This window comes from Camelus dromedarius, chromosome 9 (genome assembly GCF_036321535.1).
Source record: "Camelus dromedarius isolate mCamDro1 chromosome 9, mCamDro1.pat, whole genome shotgun sequence".
NCBI lineage: Eukaryota > Metazoa > Chordata > Mammalia > Artiodactyla > Camelidae > Camelus > Camelus dromedarius.
The window spans coordinates 49300829-49320490 of NC_087444.1; the positions used below are offsets into that span (position 1 = coordinate 49300829).

At 48.5% G+C, this 19662-nt stretch overlaps 1 protein-coding gene across 9 annotated transcripts in view; it reads right to left on the bottom strand.

Annotated features, from left to right (window-relative positions):
• NOD2 (nucleotide binding oligomerization domain containing 2) overlaps window positions 1-18327 on the bottom strand; it is a 39798-nt gene extending 21471 nt beyond the window's left edge. For 4 of the 9 annotated variants that reach the window (XR_010382317.1, XR_010382318.1, XR_010382316.1 and 1 more), the window contains exons 1-4: window positions 13322-18228; window positions 11972-12438; window positions 5243-5348; window positions 796-2611 (exon numbers count right to left, since the gene is read on the bottom strand). Coding sequence is in view for 5 of the 9 variants with exons in the window: in XM_010990081.3 (XP_010988383.2) it covers window positions 796-2611; window positions 5243-5348; window positions 11972-12430 (2381 nt within the window). In the remaining 4 variants the exon portion in view is untranslated. The other 5 variants (XM_064489171.1, XM_031458470.2, XM_031458469.2 and 2 more) reach the window with 5 other exon arrangements.
• Window positions 18328-19662: the final 1335 nt, after the last annotated feature.

Genomic DNA, 19662 nt, shown 5'->3' on the forward strand with positions numbered 1-19662 from the left:
CTACCATATATAAAAATAGATAAAATAGATAAACAATAATAAATAGATTTACTGGACAGCACAGGGAACTATATTCAATATCTTGTAACAAACTAGGATGGGAAAGAATTGAAAAAAAGAATACAGATATATACATATGCGTATGTATCACGAATCGCTTTGCTGTACATCTGAAACAAACACAATATTGTAAATCAACTACACTTCAATTTCAAAAATAAATAAACTTTAAAGAAATGAAATAAAATAAAGTGTCTCATGAGGCACAAGTCACCTCCGATTTGGGAGTAGTTCCTAACACAGACACATGTGACACAAAACTTGCCTGTGATTTCCAGGTTGCCTTAGTGCCTCTGAAGCCCATCCACAGAGAGCTTGCTTGTGGGGAGCAAAGACTTGTTACCAGAAAGATGTGATTTGTGAATCCCAGCTCTGCCATTTCCTGCGTGACCCTGGACAAGTTACCTCACTTCTCGGAGCCTCAAATTGAGGATAACGGAAATAATAACATCTCTGCCTACAGCCCAGGGTGGTCATGGAGACAGAAGGATGTAATTCTGGGCCGTGTGTAACACAGAGCCTGGCACATGGGACACTCAGTGAATTATGGCCATTGTTATCCTATGTTGAAGCTAAGGCCCAGACTAGGGAAGGGACTTGGCTGCAGTTGTACAGAAGGGGTGGCAGGGCTGGGGCTGGGCCCAGACTCCCGGATCCCAGCACAGAGCTCCCATACCTGCATCCCGATGCTGGCATTCCCACCGTGCCCAGCCAGCATCGCCCAGCATCACTCACTAAAGAGCCTTGCAGACACTGAGGCAAGGCAGCAGCTGCTCCACGCCAATGTCGCCCACAGAGTTGTGGTCCAGCTGCAGGGCCACAGGCCGCTGGAGGTGCCGCAGCACGAAGGCCAGGGCAGCACACTCGGCAGGGCCCACACTGCAGAACGTCAGCTTGAGGTGCCCAACGTTCAGCCCACGCACGGCCTCCCGCGCCAGCCGCTCCTCCTGCATCTCATACAGACTCCGGATGAGCCAGATGAACCCGGGCATGGCGTGCATGCTCTTGGCCTCACCCGGCACGGCTGATGGGATGGAGTGGAAGTGCTTATGGAGGCTGCGGGCCAGACACCACCGGGCGCAGGCCTGGCGCCGGAGCAGGGCCTTCTCAGATGCCTGGCACTCGGCCAGCAGGTCCTGGTGCTCCTGGGACAACAGCCCTGCCAGGAAGGCCGCTGTGATCTGGAGGTTGTGCAGCTCAGCCTCCTGCAGCAAAGCAGCCACACTGCCTTCCTTGCACCCCGAGCCCCGCACGCACAGTTTGGGCAGCAGCCTGGCCAGCGGCAAGCTGCTGGGCTTGTGGCAGTTGAAGAGATGCCTGAGTGAGGATGGAGACACGTCAGCACTAAGGGCGAGGTAGAATGCAGCAAAAAAGCACTGGAAGGTGATGTGCAGGAATTCCAGGGGGGCTGTACTCCCGGGCACAGCCCTCTTGGCCTGCACCAGGAAGCCAAGAGAAACATCCTCACTGTTGACGTACGCTGCCTGCAGTTGCTTGGCTGAGAACACATAGCAGCATGTGCCCAGGCCCCGGAGAGCCAGGAGGCCAAGGTGCAGGAGGGTGGGGAGCCTGCCCCGAAGCAGGCTGGGCCCCAGACCGTGGGCAGCTGAGTCTGGGGGACAGGCGTGCAGCAGAAAATGCTGCAGGATCAGCAGGTACATATCCGTGGTGGTCTTTGGGGACCCTCCGCCCTGCAGCAACAGTTCGTGGTGGCACTTGGACACCATCCATGAGAAGACGGGCATGTGGCACAGACCGTGCAGGGCTGAGGTGGCTCTGAGCAGGCGGATGAGGCGATCGGCCACCCCAGGCTCACGATGGCGCTTCCTCAGGTACAGTTCGATGCCCTCTTCCGAGAAACCCTTGAGGTTGAGTTCCACACGCACGTGCTTCCTAAGGCCCGCTGACACCGCGTCCGGACGGCTGGTCAACACCTTGTGGGCATTCTTTAGCAGGTTGCCCTGCAGGAGGTTGAAGAGCAAACTCTGGACAGACGTAGGGGTGGTGGGAGAGCAGTGACGCTCGCGATCCGTGAACCTGAACCTGAACTCATCAAAGCCATCGAAGGTTAAGAGGATGCGCTCAGGATGGTCAAGGAGGACCTGGAAGACGTCCTGTTGGCCAAGGTCGGGCCAACAGCAGTGTTCAAAGAGCAGCATCTGCATGGACAGCGGTTTCACCAGGCACTGCAGCTGCCGGCAGCTGAATGGGAAGACGAAAAGGAATTCCTGGAAGCCCCGCCCCGAGGCCCACAGCAGGTGCAGCTGCTGCAGGAGCGTGCTCTTGCCGCTGCCCGCCTCGCCCACCACCAGCACGGTGTCTGCATCTCCGTTGATGTGGCCTCTGGTGCTGAAGAGCTCCTCCAGGCGCAGGGTGGCAGGGCTCTGCTGCGGAGGTCCAGCCATGCCTGCCTCCGTCCGGATCTCCAGAACATTCTCTGTATATATTTCTTCCAGGCAAAGATTCTCTGCCCCATCGTAGGTGCTCAGAAAGCGAGACTGAGCAGATACCGTGGTCCTCAGCTTGGTCATGTACTTTTTACAGGCGGCATCTGGAAGACGGAAGAAGAACCAGATGAGGTGGTACCATGATGAAGATGAGGCCTGACCAGAGAGTGGGCTGCCGGAGGGAAGGGGACGTCACACGTGGGTGAGAATGGCTGGCGGCACCCGTCCTGGCTCTCCACTCACAAGCTGTGGACTTTGAGGTTGGTCATGTAAACTTCCTAAGCCTCAGTTTTCTCCTGTGTAGAAGAAATGGTCCCTACCTTACTACCTTACGCAGGCAGGGACCCACGTGAAAAACCATGGATCAGTGAAGATAATACATTGTTTAGTGCTTTGTTCGGTGTCCAACACAAAGTGCTCAAAAGATACTACTTAGCACTATTATTATTACTGACATTGGAAAAAGCTGTAGAAGATTAGAAGAAGCACCAGGCTGGGGTCAGAAGACCCACATTCTGATGCCTGTCCCACCATATTGGTTTGGTAGCCTTAGACAAATCCCTTTACCAGTCAGCCTCAGTTGTCCGTCTAAAGGGAAACAAAAGATCTAAGGGCTTGGGAGCCCAGTTTCTTAAGTCAGAAACACCTGAGTTTGAAACCTGGGTCCACTACCAGCTGGGGCAAGTCACTCATCTTCTGTGGCCTCACTATTCTTCTCTAAAATTGGGGACAATCCACATTTTCAAGGATTATTTTATGAAGAAATGAGATAAAACAGAGTTTAGAAGAATGGTGACATACCCTCCCAAAATGGTGTTTATTATCATTATTATTATTGGGTGTGGGAGATACAACGGTCCTAGATGTCCACATCCTAATCCCCAGGATCTGTGAATATGTTAACTTGCTTGCAAAAAAGACTAGCCAGATGTGATTAAAGGCCCTGAGACAGGAAATGTATCATGTGGGTGGACCTAGCACTGGATGGCGTCTGGGTCACTGGGGTGTCCAGGGCATGCCCTTGGACAAGATTCCGTGATCAAGATCCACTTCCCCATCCTCTTCATACAACCCTCTGCAATAAAATTCTCATGTGTAGGATGTGTCCAAAAAGCTGCTGTTTTTTTCTGTATTATCCTAACACTAACATGTGCAAACCACTCCCTGTGTCAGGGTTTAGTTCTTTTTATAGGAAATGGGGAAGGGATGGTCCAGAGCCCCAGGGTGATGTGACCTCAGAGCATCACAGCCCCACTGCCCCCAACCAAGTACTGGCCCAGTTTTTCTCAACGCAAAGGCTAACCAACAGGTAATTTTCACAGAGCGCTCTCAGCACACAGAAGCTGTGTTTACAGTGGTCCAAAGGACGTGCCCTGTGATTGTGTTTCCTCTTCTGTTCCCAAAGCTAATGATTGGCATTGCTTTTAGCGCTGCTTGGATAAACCAGGAGCACTGAATGAAGACCATAAAATGTACTTTTCCCTCTCTAATACCCTGATTTCCTATACAGGTTTCCCAGCTGCTACCAATGCTATCAAAATTCTCCAGGAAAAAAAAATCTCTCATTTTAAAAATAAACATATATTGTCACCTTTAGAACTGTCACCCTGGGGAATTTTGCACCATGGCACAGTGTTACAACACATGAAGAGCCAGCTGTGCTTGATGACATCAATAGCAAACATTAACCAAGGGCCAAGCTGGCACCACGCTCTGGGCTATGCATCCCCTGTCACGCACCGATGCCTGCGGTCTGTTCTCAAATGAGATGGTGCACACCCAGGCACCAAGCACAGGCTTCCGGGAATCCTCCCCATAGGCAGGCTCACTGCCCAGAGGGCGGGGCCCAGGGTGATAAATCCACCTGCCAGCACCATGCACAGTTCAGGGGCCCTTGGTGCCAATGAGCCTTCCCTACAGTGACGTGGGAACAAGACATATCAGGCTTGCATCCTCTCTTTACAACTGACAATCTCTTCTCCTAAGAGAAAGCAGAGGAGCAGATGGTCTGAAACCAGATCCATCCTCCTCTACCTCGTCACTTGACCTCCCTGCCCCAGTCTCCACATCTGTAGGGTGGAGAAAACAATACCTAATTCTCAGGGTTGTCGCCAAGGACAGACATCAGCAATAAAGCACCTGGCAGGATGTCTGCGCTGTTCAAGCTGTGTTATCTAAGCCTCTCCTGTTCCTGAGTTGGGGAGGGGACCACGTGAAATGTGAAATACCACATTGTCTAAATCCATTTGGCTCTGGAGTTTCTGATGGTGAGTAGCTAAACTGCAGAGATCAAGTGATACCATCCATCAGAAAGTGTATCCACCAGGGGAGGGTACAGCTCAGTGGTAGAGTGCATGCTTAGCATGCATGAGGTCCTGGGTTCAATCTCCAGTACTTCCATTTTTTAAAAAAGTGTATCCACATCTTTCCAGAACAGATAACGAGAGTACGGCTAGTAAGGAGCACCTGAATTAGCCCTCGGTAGCTTCCTGCAGTGCAGGAAGAAATAAAAGCAAACCCTAATACTACACACAGTAATCTTGTTAATCCTTCTAATAGCCCAGTGAGCCAGTGGTGGTGTCATCCCTAAAATGAGGACAGCGAGTCTCAGGGAGGTTTGCACAGCCAGTAAGTGGGATTCTAACTGACGAGTCTCACGACGGAGTTTTTGTTCCCAGCCACAAATCTGAACAGCCTTTCTTCCACTCTCTGATGAACTGAGAACACATATATACCTTCAAAAGGCAGGGTCAAAGGGACGGGTAATTCCTGAACATGTTGCAGAAGGAAAGCAGCCAATCCGTTTGTCTTCACTGTGGCAAGATCGAGGAGCCTTCTTGCCTGTGGGGAAAGCAAAAGTCATTATTTTTCCAGAGAGGTGTGGGAAGGTTTCTATTGATTACAGTGTCATGGGCATCTCTCTTCCACCACAATAAAAGGTCAGAAAAACATCCAAACAACAAGATGCATTTAAAGAAGTCACTCAAGTACTGAATGATGAAATGGACACTTGAACACACATATCCAATCTGGCTGCCTCTCAAAACCCACTGGAAGAGTGAATAACTGAAACACACACACACACACACACACACACACACACACACACACACAAATACATAAACCTATAAACCTACAACAATAGGAAAAACAATTCTGGAAGCCAGAAATCACTTAGATGAGAGGTGATTTCATCGAGAGCCTTGAAATACCATGTTTGCACATGACCCCCATGTTCCCCTCTCCAGACTGAACTGTTCACCTGGGCCTTGAACATGCACATCCACTGCCTACTGACCATCTCCACTTAGATGTCTTATCAACTTAACCTCCAACCTAAAACATCCAAAACTAAAGTCCTAATCAACATGCACATGCCAAATCCATAGCCTTCTTTGTCTCAGCAAATAATGTGACCCCCATCCTTCCAGTTGCTCAGCTCCAAAGTGTTGGAGTCACCCCTGAAGCCTCTCCCCTGAGATCCACCAACAACTCCTATTGGCTCCATCTCTAAAATGTATCCAGCACAGCACTGCTCACTGGAAGCACAGTGCAGAACACAAATGCAAGACACATGTGCAATTTTGAGTCTTCTACTAGTCACATTTTTTAAAGTAAAAAAAAAAAGAAATTGATTTTACTATGTCTTATCTAACCCAATACAGCTATAATATTACCATTTTAACATGTAATCAATACAAAAATTGGTGAGCTATTTCACATTCTTTCTTTCATATTAAGTCTTTGAAACAATTTTATTGTGGACCAGCCACATTTCAAGTGCTCAGTAGCCGGATGGTCTATGTCTACCATGTCGTATGCACAGCTGTAGAGCCCCACTCCTTCTTGTCACCTTCCGCCATCCTAGTCCAAGCCACCATTACTGCTCACCTGGAAAACTGCAAAGCCTGCCTATCTGATCTCCCTGCTTCTGTCCCCAGGCACACAATCTACGCTCAACACCATAGTCAGAGTGTAATTCTTTAAAAATGATAGCCAGGTCATACCACTCCTGTTACAAACATCCTAACAGTCCCAGCATTTTCTCAGATTAAAAGCCCAAGTCCAGTTGTAATCTATCAGGCTGCAAACAGGCAAAAGTCCTGGCTGTAACCATCTGGACCACGCTGGTTACTTCTCTGACCTCACCTCTTACTCCTCTTCCCCTGCTCATTCCATTCAGCACACCAGCCTCTGGCTTCCTGAAAATATCAAGCATGCTCCCACCTCTGGGCCTTTGTCCTGCTGTCCCCCCAATTCGAAATTCCCTTCCCCCAGCTATCCACGTGACTCGTTCCATCTCCTTCTAGAATTGCTCAAATTTCACCTCCTCAGTTCTCCCTGACCACTCAGTTTAAAACTGCAATCACTTAACCACCATACCCTGCAACTGTCAAGCCCCAAACCCACTCTACTTATTTTCTATGGTACATATCACTTTCTAACCTACTCTGTCATTTTTTTCTTTTGCTTATTGTCTATCTCTCTCCCCCATCACTGGAATGTGAGCATCTCCAGGACAAAGATCTTTTTCCACTTTGTTTTGTTCTCTGATGTATCCCCAACACTTAGAAGAGTACCTGGCACACAGTAGGCACTCAAAGACTTGAGGAGGATGTGGAGAAAAGGGAATCTTTGTACACTGTTGATGGAACTATAAACTGGTGCAGCTGCAATGGAAAGCAGTATAGAGATTCCTCAAAAAATTAAGAATATAACTACATATGACCCAGCTATTCCACTTCTGGGTATTTATCCAAAGAACACGAAAATACTAATTCTAAAAGGTATCTGCATCCCTATGTTCATTGCAGCATTATTTACAACAGCCAAGATATGGAAACAACCTAAGAATCCACTGATGGATGAATGGATAAAGAAGATGTCGTGTACACACACACACACAGTGGAACACTACTCAGCCATAAAAAAGAAATAAATCCTACTATTTGTGACAAGACAGATGGACCTTGAAGGTCTCATGCTAAGTGAAATAAGTCAGATGGAGAAAGACAAATATCATATGATTTCACTCATATGTGGAAACTTAAAAAAAATGAACAAACAAAATAAAACAAAAACAAACTCATAGACATGGAAAACAGATTAATGGTTACCAGATGGGAAGGGGGTTGGGGAGTCGGCAAAATGGGTGAAGAGGGTCAAAGGTACAGTGATGGATAGTAACTAGGCTTGTGGTGGTGGTCACTTTGTAAAGTATATAGATATGATACACCTGAAACTTAATAGATAGATAAATAAATAAGGTTCTATAATGAGAAAAGAGGAAAAAACAGGAAGGAAACATCAATAAACTAATTAAGAAAAATTTCCAGAACATAAAGACATGAATTTCCAGATTCAAAATGCTTCTTGGGGACCTAGTACATTGGAAGAACACTAAGACACATAGCTGTGACATTTCAGAATGTTAGGGACCAAAGGAAATTTTTACAAGTTCCCAGAAAGAGTTATCATTGGTTTTGAAATTCTTCCAGCAATTCTTCTCTGGGAAAAGGTAGATAAGGGAGTAATGCTCTCAAAAATTCTGAAGGAAAATAATGGCCAAAATGGCAGAATTTTATACCCAGGAAAACTGCCAATCAAATACAAGGGAACTTTTAGACATGTAAGAGCTTAGAGATTTTAACTCCCATACACTCGTTCTAAAGAACTGACTGGAGGACATGATCTACCAAAATAGAGCAAACCAACAAAAAGAAAGGTACAAGAGAACCAACACAAGAGGACCATGCAGGAAATTTCTGGATGACAGCTCCAGCCTACAAGTACAGGGCCACCAGTCCAGAGAGATCGGAGCAGTGTAACTCAGGATTCAGACATGTTAAGAACAGTTACTTCCTAGGTGTCCAGGCAGGCCTGGATCTAACCCTTACCGATACTTGGCTTGTCTGTACCATGGTCTACTATCATTCTTTCTTTTAGCCCATGTTGCCTGGGTCAGCTAAGGACACTCACCTCACCCCACAGAACTGTTGAGCCTGGCCCTGGTCCTGCATGCTGGAAGAGCCACTGGCAAGCTTACAACTGAACATCCAGAGCAGCCCACTTCCTCTGATCATATTCCTGCTGGACACCCAGCCCCTGACTCGCATCTTCCGAACCGGATCCACCAGCTGGAGTGAGCCCTCCATGTCCCAGGACTCACTCATCACCTTGCCCACTGACTTCCCAGATGGGCCCTTGTAAACCCCCAGACCCTGTTCAGCCTCCCTGCTCCTGGAAGTCTTCACCTAAAAAGGAAAGACAATCCTGCCCTTTCCTGACACAGCTACGTTTGTGCTTGCTACTCAGCTTTTCAAAACAAAACTATCCATCGGGGATTTATTTTACAAGGTGTTAAAACTATACAGAAAAAAAGCAAAGAAATGATTAACACAAAAGTCAGGCTAGTGGCATGCAATTGAGGAAGGGAACAGGTGCTGGTAACAACCTATTTCTTCACCTGGGTGATGGGAACATATTTATACCATAACATACGAAAGTAGATACTTTTCTGCAGGCGTGGGTACCTTTCCCAAGTTAAACATGCTAAGTTAAGATCCTCGTGAAGGAGCCAAGCCATTCCATCCGACACTCGCCCCATCAACTTCCGCAGTTGCATGAGTCAGATGGGCAGCTGGTATTACAGCTGGTGTTTAGACTCAGGTTTGCTAACAACTGTTATGCCCAAATGAGTAAATTTACCATGAGAAGCACCCATGTTTCATGTCAGAGAGAGAGGACCACAAGCTTTGGAGACCGGTGGGCATGGATTCAAATTCTGGCTGGGCCACTTCTCAGTGGGTGACTTGGGCAGTTTCTGCATTAAGGAAGAGTGTAGCCACACTACACCAGCGGAAGGCAGTGGTGTGGCTTAAATGAGATAATAAATGTAAAGGGCTAAGCACAGTGCCTGGTACAGTAGACACTCCCTCAGTAAATAGTAATCATGGGTAGTTAGGGATTTAGTTCTTTAACTTGAACTTTGTTTCATTTCACAGCATTTTTTTAAGCCTTCAACCTGCAATCCATGACAGCCACCTCTTTATAGGATATTACAAGGTCAATTTATGAGACTATACAAGGCAGTCCTGGATTAGAGGGGGAGTGAGTTGGATAAACCGCAAATACCACTCACATTAAATCAGAAGTTCAGCCACTGAAGGAAGGCCACCGAGTTAGAGAATCACAGAGAGCCAGAGCTCACAGGAGGCTCAGAGAGAGCTGGATTCTAAAACTTAAGTCTCAGGCAGCTCAGTTCCTTTGTAAACTCATAATTCTCAGATTTCCTGTCTGCTGTCTTTCTACCTGCTCTTCTCAGTGCCTATCCGCCATGTTTTTGCTATCTACCTAGCCCTTTTATTAGCCTCATTTTAATGAGCTAATGGATTCTTTTCTCATTGAAATGAAGCCTTTCTTCTTTCCTAATATAAACATTTAAAGCTATAAATTTCCCTCTATGTTCTGTTTTAGCTGCAACCCATAAATTTTCATAAATCACATTCCCATTATAATTTGGTTCTGAATATTTTCTGATTCCCACCTCCTTTGATCCCTGAGTTCTCCTACTTTCTTTTCCTCATTCATCCAAATACTTCCTTTAATCATGCCTGTCCCCTCCAGGGCCTAGAGTTCTAGGCCACCTTCTCTAAACCCCAGAGCATTCCACACTAGACCACACTGTTGGACACTTGATCAAAGGTAAAAAGCACATAATACTGTACATCAACTACACCTCAATTAAAAAAAAAAAAAGATGACAAGCACAATCCTATAACCATGTGGGCTGATTCAATCCCAGCAACAGATCACAAAAAATACCAAGGTAGGTACAATAACAAACATGTCTTCTGTAATTCCCACAAGGCCAGGCTCAAGGAGATGGTGCTTAGGGTACAACTGTAGGTTTCAGCTACACTAGTGAGAGAGGACCGCATCATGTCTACTCTATAAATACTTGGCCATCTTGAACCAGTTTTTTTTTTTTAATTTTTTATTTTTTTACTTTTATTGTGGGGGGAAGTTATTAGGTTTATTACTTATTTATTTAATGGAGGTGCTGGGGATTGAACCCAGGATCTCATGCGTGCTAGGCATACACTCTACCACTGAGCTATATACCCTTTGGACAGGCTTATTCCATCAGCCTCAACTAGGCTTACCTAAACTCACTTGGACACCACATACATATTTTAAAAAATAGATTAAAAAAAAAAGGCTAGAAAGCCCCTAACCCAGACCATCTTATCAATCTCATGTTATTCTAATTCATTCATTCATTCAATAATTCATGTATTTTTTTTAGATTTATTTATTATTTTCAGTTTTTTTTTTTTTTTGAGAGGGAGGTAATTAGGCTTATTTATTTCTGTCTTAATGGAGGTACTGGGATTGAACCCAGGAGCTGTGTGTGCTAAGCAGGCACTCCACCACTGAGCTACACCCTTCCTCTCTAACAATTCATGTATTTCATCAACAAGTAGTTCTTGAGTACCTACTATGTATAATATAAGGTCTGAACACAATAAGCTCTAAGACACAGCCTGGCATGTAGTAAGTATCAAAATAGATTCTGGTTGAGTAAATGAATGAATAAATTAATGATGAACGAATAAGCCAAGGCACTAGGTCCAGCAGTGGCCCTCTCATTAACTACTGTAAGCTCATTCAAACCCTTTTCTGGGCCTCAATTTCCTAATCCATAAAGTGGGGTATTAATGACTGTTCCACCTGCATCACAGGAGGACTGAGGTTCACTATTTGGGGGAAAATAAAACAAAGAGTTTCAGAAATACCCAAAAGATGCTCTTCTGTCCTTGTGAAATAGGATTTTCAGAGGCAATTATATCCCAACTCCAAATGTCTATGATCTAATGCAATTTCATATTAGAAATCCTATGCGGGCATTTAAACTATATTAGTACATAGCATGCTATAGTAATTATTAAATACAGATTTGATAAAATGAATTTTGAGGACCTGTTGAGCTGTTAATTTAAAGCAGGCAGCAATAAAAGTGCACAAGTACAGAATACCACTGAAAACAGAATTGACAGTAGCCAAAGGTAATGCTTATGAGTGTCTGCTATGTGGACACCGTTGTGTTACACAGCTCACCTCACTGAATTCTCCCCAGAACCTTACTGATGTTTCACATATGCAGAATCTGAGACAGGAGAGATTAAGGATGGAGAGTTTCCACAGAGAAGTCTGAAGTCACACGCCTTGAGCCTGTGCCGTCCCGACTCCAGAACCCACGATGCTGGCCACCACACAACACTGCCTCTCATCAGAAGTGGTATGATACCAGAAATCCAGAGCAACTTCTCCCTGCCTGGCTACCTTTAAAGGGGGAGCACCACGACTCACGTCTCCCCGTAGGGCTGACTTCAAGAATTAGTCTTGGCAACTAAGCACCGTTTTCCTGTGAATACTGATTAGCCAAGAGGGACGCGCCTTACCCGCTGGGATGATGTGAAGATAGGCAGCCGGATTTCATCACTTTCGTACCGGCTGATGAAACCCTGCTCTTGCGTCCGGTCCAGCACATCCTCCACGTGACTGTAGAGTCTCCTGACGATGGCTGGCCGGTGCCTCTGGAGGTCACGGACTGGGTGGGGTGAGTGGGGGTCCCAGCAGCCAGAAAGCTCGGGGGGTTGGCTGTCAGCTTGGGACTTTTGCACAGCTGTGATGAGTTGTTCACAGCCCCAACCACCCTTATTCCAGACAGTGTCCAGGAGGCGCCTGGCCAAGTGGGAGAGGGGCTGGCCCAGGAGGCTGAACCCCTCATAGTCCTCCCAGGAGAGAACTTCCCAGGAAAGCAGCCAGTCCAGGATGCTCTCGAAGCCCTCCAGGGACCCCGAGACCAGCAGCTCCACCAGCTGGCTCCTTTGGGCCTGGAAAGCCTCATGAGAGCACATTTCACAATCTGGGGAGGAGAATGAGGTCAGTACAGGAAGGACTTCTCAGGAAGCAGGTGGGGGGTAGGGAAGAGGGCAAGTCAGCTCCCCAACCCCGAGTCCAAGTCAGCCCTGGTTCTACCCTCAGACATCACCAATCCAAGCTGCCCACTGTACAGATGTACAGACTGAGGACCAGAGAAGGCAAAAAACTAGCTCAAGGTCTTGCAGAGGGTTTGAAGCAGTCAGGAGTTAAATCAAGGCCCCTGGCTCACACATCTAGGCTTCACCCCTTGTTTAAGAAGTTTAAAAAGGCTTGAGCTAATATTAGGAACAATGTCTCCCAAAGGACCAGAGAATCTATCCTCTTTGAGGCTGTATGGCCCGTAGGGCCTCTGGCCCTTCCATGCTGGTTGAACTCAGGCTATAGCAGCTCTCTCTTCAATAATAGCTAATACATACTATCCACATGCTATGTGGCAGGCCCCATTCTAAGTGCTTTCACATGTGACTTCATTGACCCCTCCCAACCACTCTGAAGTAGGTACTGGGAGAAGTCCCATTTTACAGATGAAGAAACTGAGGCACAGAGAGGCTGAGTGGCTTGGAAAAAGATAAGGGTTCAAAGCTAGATGAGGTAGAGCTAGGCTTTGAACCCAAGCAGTGCAACTCCAGAATGCATGCCTTTAATTCCCTTCTATTTGGGTACCCCACAGGAGCCCGAGCCCATGACTCTGTAGGTAACCCACCGCTACCCCACGGGGCAGACCCAGAACACTGCCATAAAGATCTCCCCCAGGTGAAGCAAAACTCATGGTTCAAACTAAGTCACTTCAAAGCTTATGGGTGCACTGATCCCAGTTCACTGCCCCTTCCCAAAGGCCCAAGCCCTCATATCCCCCCGCAACTCACCAGTCACCACCGCACACTATGTGCTGTCACCTCTGTCAGGGGCTTACTCTGGGCTCAGCCGTCAGACTCAGGGTTCTGGAGATTTGCAGGAGGCGATCTCATGGAGCTTCCAGCCCTGGAAGTGTCCCCATGAGGCAGAGAAAATCTCAGCAAGGTCTATTCTGCGACTGTCACGGAGTCCAGGGATGTGGGCTGGTGGCCCACAGAAAATAAAAGCGAAAGGACGTAGGCATGGAAAGAAGAGGAATGCCAGCTTCTTTCTACAAAACAGGGACATTCCAAGGTACTTGAGGGAGCAGACGCCAAGGAGCCTGGAGCGACTGCATCTTTCTTATTGGTTGTTTATGTGTCTAACTCCTTTCCTGGCCCAAGTTGAAACCTGGGTCTTACTCATCCTGGCACCGCTAAGCTTGGCACAGGGCTGGGCCAAGGGGAGGCTCGGAGGGAATGTTCATGAATCAGAACATCTACTGCGGGAGGGGAGGGGCTGGAACATTCTGTGCCTGTCCTCGCGTGCCAGCCAAAGTAAGGGAAAGGAGCAGTCCCCAGCTCAGAACGCTGCCAACACTTAGGCTGGAAGCCTTGTGCTGGCCAGAGGAGGAAACCAAGGCAATGAGGTGACCCGTGGGTCTGGCCACTTGGGAAGGAGGGCATCCCTGATGCAGAGGCCACCGTAAACCTAGGAAGTGACACAATTCTCTCTGGCCAAGCAGGCCTCCTCCCTGTGTCCACTGCCAAGCAAAGGAGTCAAGAGGGTAGAGGTGGGGAGAGGGGAGAGGAGAGAACGGGGCAGGTAGGAGGAGCTCTGAGCTTGACCCTGGAGTGGTCCTCAGCTGTGGAAATGCCAGCCCCATCACCCCCTGTTCCCAGGTCCTAGGGAAAAGAACCACCCACCCCTCCGGAAATAACCCAGAATTTGGGTCAGAGCTCTCTCTCTGACCCAATGCCTGCAGGGCATGTGTGCAGCCAGGAATTAAAGACATTGAAGAGTTAAGATGAGATAGGACAACACCTGCCCCTCTCACCCAGAGGATGCCTGAGGATGGACAGCTGCTGTCTCCTCCACACTGGGAGAGCCTGGACCACCCTGTCCCCCATCGAAGATCATGAGGCTTGGGGAAGCAGGCATGGCCAAGTCATTTGCAGGCAGGCCTTTAGCAGGAAGGCAAGGCTGCGTGGCACAGGACTGGAAGGTCTAGATTGGCCCACAGACCCTACCTCCCTCCTGGGAAAACCCCGAGACAATGGGCACACCCACAGATGTGCTCGCCCACAAGGGGACAAGCTACAAGGAAGCAGGGGCCCTTCCCAAACACACCAAGTCTAGGTCAGCCAGTTGGCTTGAGCCACACATGTCCAGCTAGTGATGTTAGGGAAAAGGTAGAAAGAGGCAGGCCCAAGCCATAAGGTTTGGCACTCTATCCTCCCTGTAGCTGGAAAGTCCCATCTCCGTCCTGGCCTTCTTCTGGAAACCTCGGAGCCAGGAGAATCTCCAAGAACCAATTTGGCCAGCACCCGTCTCTAAGAAGGCATTGTCTTTTCTCATCTAGCAGGGAGGACCAGGCCTTGTTGCTGTCCCCACTAGCCAGTTCAGGAAGTTCCTCATTATGTCTAACTGAAGTTTTTCCTGCTTCTGTTTCCAGTGGGAATGAGAGAAAACAGATGTCCACTCATGACCTATTTCATTAACACTGTCCCTAAAATCCTGCCTTTTGCCACTTTATTCCCTGCTCAGACTTCCCCTCTTCAGATGAAATAAATCAGCCTCTCTCCACTGCCTTTTCTTCTCTACTTCAATCACTGCCACTTTGGAGTCATTATCGTCTTTCCTCCAGGAAGGTGAGGTCTGTACAAAGAAAAGGGCACTTCCTTGTGGAAACAGAGGGTCAAGTGGAAGGGGCAGCCCACACGGGCCCTCTTTTATCCCCAAGCCAAGTCCTGACACCTCTTTCCTTCCTGAGACACAGCCAACCCAGTTCTCTGGAATCCTGAGCCCATGGATTTACTTAAGTGTTGCAGTCTCAGCCTGAGGCAGCTGCAGACAGGAGAGAGGGAGGCCCTGAAGCACAGCTTCTGGAATCTCCGGGCTCTCAGCTGGGGCCACGCTCCCCTGGGGCACTGGACCCATCCCCCTCACTTTCGGCAGCCAGCCTCCGTTGTAGCCCTCTTCACCGAGCTTCTTTCTGGGAGAGCAGTTCTCACCAGCATACAGACATACTGGAATTTCTCCATCCAACCCCATTTCTCTGTCCATCTTCACAGCAGCTTTTCTTGTCTGTTGTCTGTACTGCTGCCCTCAAGTCCTCCTCTCCTATCCCCTCCAATCGTGTCCCCCTTGACTCCAGCTGCTTTTGTAGTTGTCACCAGTGACCTCCAGGTTGCTGGATTCTCAGTCCTCACCTCGCTGGCTCAGGGCACCAGGAGAAAGAGGCAGACTCAAGCCATCTGTTAATCACTCCCTCTCTCCTCCTTGAAGCACCTCCCTGACTGCCATCCAGAAAACGCCAACTCTCTGGTTTTTCCTCCCATCTCACTGGCTGCTCTTTTCTGTCTCCTTGGCTGGTTCCCAATGCTGAGAGCTCAGAACTCCCTGGTGGGATCTCTTTTCTCTGCATCACTCTCTCCCTAAGTGAGCTTACCTGCTCTTATGGCTTTAAATACCAGCTATAAGGTGATGATGCCCCAAATTTTATTTCCAGTTCCAACCTCCCCACTAAACTTTTCCAACTGCCTAATGATCATCAAAACCAAACTCCAGATCTTCCCCCTAAACAGCTCCCATCTCAGCTGATGTCTGCTCTACAGAACAAAAAATCTCTGGGTCATCTTTGACTCCACCTTTCTCTCACATTCCAAATCCTATCTCCCCTACCTTGAAAATACATCCCAAATCCTATCTCCCCTACCTTGAAAATACATCCCAAATCTGAAAATCTCATATTTTTTCACCACCTCTGTGCCATGGGTATAAGGCCCCACGGTCTTTCCTCAGAATGACAACTGTGATCCCCTCACTGGTCCCCCCACCCTTTTGCCCTCACCTCCCTAAAGACTATCTCTTGCCCACAGCCAGATAAACCTGCTAACATCTAGGTCAGAGCAGGTGATGCCTCCGCTCAAAGCCCTCCAGTGGCTCCCACTAAACTCAGTGAACACTAAAGCCCTCCCAGTGGCCTTCAAGACTGCATGCAGTGGATCCCCACCTCTCCACCCCTTACCTCTCTGTGCTCCTTTCCTACTAATCCTCGCCCACCCTGCCCCAGCCACACTGGCCTTGTTTCTAGAACAAGCCAGACCTGCTCCCACCTGTCATGCTTCTGCCCCAGGGCCTCTGCACACGCTCTTCTCTCTGTGGGTGCACTGTCTTCTCCCTCAGATATTCACATAGCTCCCCCCTCACCTCCTTCAAGGCTTTGCTCCACTGTCATGATCTCAAAGAGGCCCTCCCTGACTATGCTTTATAAAATCACAATACCCAGCCCAACACTTCATCCTCCTTGCCTGCTTCATTTTTGTCCATAGTACTTCTCACCACCTGACACACTGTGTATTTACGAATTGGACTGGTGTCCAACTCCTTTCTAGAATACAAACCCCATGAGGGCAAGGAATTTGGTCTGATTTTTTCATTACTATATCCCCAGTGTCTCATCCAGTGCACTGATAAAGACTGTGTGAGTGAATAAAAGAATGAATTCACTTTGCATGGTTCCAGAGGCAGAAGTGAAAGGAGAGGTAGAATCTGCAAGCCACAGATTTTAGCTAACTGAAGCCAGAGCAGCAGGACACTGAACTGTGCCTCAGAAGTAATGAGCCCCCCGTCACTGAGTGTATGCAGCAGGGGGATCCTGCACTGAGTGGGGGCATCAGTGGGCTAGATGGGGTCCCTTCCCACCTGAGATCCCAGTGTGCAGATTGGCTAAGGGGATCTGAGTAACCAACAAACTTAGCGGCAGAGTGATTGGGACAGGAGAGCAAAAGCAACAGGAATGCCACTCTGGTTTTTACAAAGGGGTCAGGGGATTGGTGACATGGTGAGCTTCTCCCCTCTACGGGACAAGGACCCTGTGGCCAGGTAACAGCCTATGGGGAGATGGAGGCCACCACAGGGAACGGCCTAAGAGCTCAGAAAGAGGGAGAGAAGCAAGAGCAGACTCAGAGCCAAGGGTCCAGCTGTGAGAGGCCCTCCTGGAGAGGATGGGAAGGCCTTTTAGTTTGTTGCAAAGCAAGTAGGACCAGATGGCTATTCCTCAATGTGAAGAGCAAAGGAGAGGATGAAGGCACAGAGGATGAGATGCTGGCAGGCCCTGGTGTGGGCCTGCCTGGGCAGGGATGGGGGCTGAGCCAGGGTCTCCACACCCACCAAGGTAGGGAAGAGGAGGAGGCAGGAGTCTCCCAGGAGAGTTACCAGACCACAGGTAGGGTTAGAGAGCAAACCGGCACTCTGGCACTCCCACTTATAACAACCCATTCACAGGCAAGGTAAAAGTGGGGAAACTGAGGGAGAGAGGAGGGACTGAACAGAGTAGACCCTGCTCAGACCTGAAGCCTGACTTCATTCCCAGGCCCGCCCGGAACCTCAGGACTTCTCATCCTGCACGTTCCGCCCACCCCAATCCGCCTCCACCCCCAAATCACAGCCTCTCTCCAGACCTCAGAGGCTCCTGAGGCTGAAATTCTCTCCACGTCCCCAAGCTCCTCATCTTCTGTTAACTACAGCCCGGCAGGAGGCTCCCCAATCTCAAAACGCCCCCTTTCCTTCCACCTTCCATCTAGACCCGGGGACTCCCAAAGAGAAAACTGAGGCAGCCCCTCTCTAAGGCCGGCGGCCTGGACGGCTCAGAAGCCAGATGTCCCAGTACCGGAGGCGGACCCCTCAGCGCCTGCCGTCTGCCCGCCGCCCCAGCGCTGGGCTCGGGAGCACTCACCCCCAGCACACTGACTCCTCCGCGCGCGCCGTGGGAGCTGCGACTCCCGGGCTCAGCTCCCGCCCGGGATGCAATGGGAGCTCGGCCCCGCCCCGGCCTGGCCCCGCCCCTTCCCCTAGATCGTTCTCAACGGAGCGCTGAGGAGGGACCGGGCGCACTGCAGGTCTGGACGACCTGTGCTATGTGACCTGGGACAGATGCGTCCCCTTCCTGAGCCACCTTTCAACCGGAGGGAAGGGAATGGAAGAGTCTCTCAGGACAAGTCCCTTTCCCAACACAGACACACACACACACACACACACACAGACACACACACACACACACACACAGACACACACACAGACACACACACACACACACACACACACACACACACACACACACACACACACGGAGATAAACTACGAATGGAAAAACTAGGAAGGCTGTTGGGACAGTATTAAACCACGCACCCTCTGAGGGTCAGTAAGTCCATAGTCATCTAAAGCCTTAATATTGTGAAGTCCCAGCACAGGGTTTTCCGGGGTGTGATAGTTACATGTTTGGTAAGAGTGGACAAGACATTTAAAGTTCCTCTTTCTACATTTTTCTTTCGATTCTTCTAAGTTCAGGCAAGCCATCTCAGTTTGGCACCAATAGGGCTTGAACTCCTCCCTAACACTGCCTGGTCGACTTAGCTCTGCAACAGTACCTAATTAGAATTTACCACTGCTGTTCTGTTTACATTAAACTTATTGTATTTTCTGATTTCTTACTCTTCCCAGCAAGTGATCACTGGTTTTTCATTGAAGGTATTCATATAAACGTTCCTTTTAAAACATTTGTTCTTGGAAATGTTTAAATGTGAATTCACGTTCAAGGAAAAGAACTGACATTGTCTAGTGCTTTTTACAGACATTAACTCACTTAATTCTACCTATGGAGTATTGACTACCATTACCCTAATTTATAGAGGAAGAAACTGAAGCACAAAAAAGTTAATGAATCTATCCAAATAGTGACAGCAGAGCCAAGGTAGGCTCTGACACCAAAGTTCATGCTCAAACGACTAGCCTACACTGCCTCCAGGTAAATACCTGCACAGGTGGTGCACAGTCGGCTGAGGCTGGGAAACGCTGCATGAGGAGGGACTAAATATACCCCAGGAAAATCATTCCAGATGGTGTATAGATCTTCTTCAAGGATGTTCACTACCATATTATCTATAACAGCAAAAAGCTGGAAGCCTCCTAAATGCCCAATAATAGCAAGTTACTTAGGAAAAGTGACAAAGCAACTGAACCTGGAAAACTTAATTGACTCATTTCTCTTATACCCCACACCCATCCTGGGAGCAAATTTGTCAACTTGACCTTCAAAATATATCCAGAATTCACGCCTTACTCTATCTACCATTACCACCTGGGTTCAAAT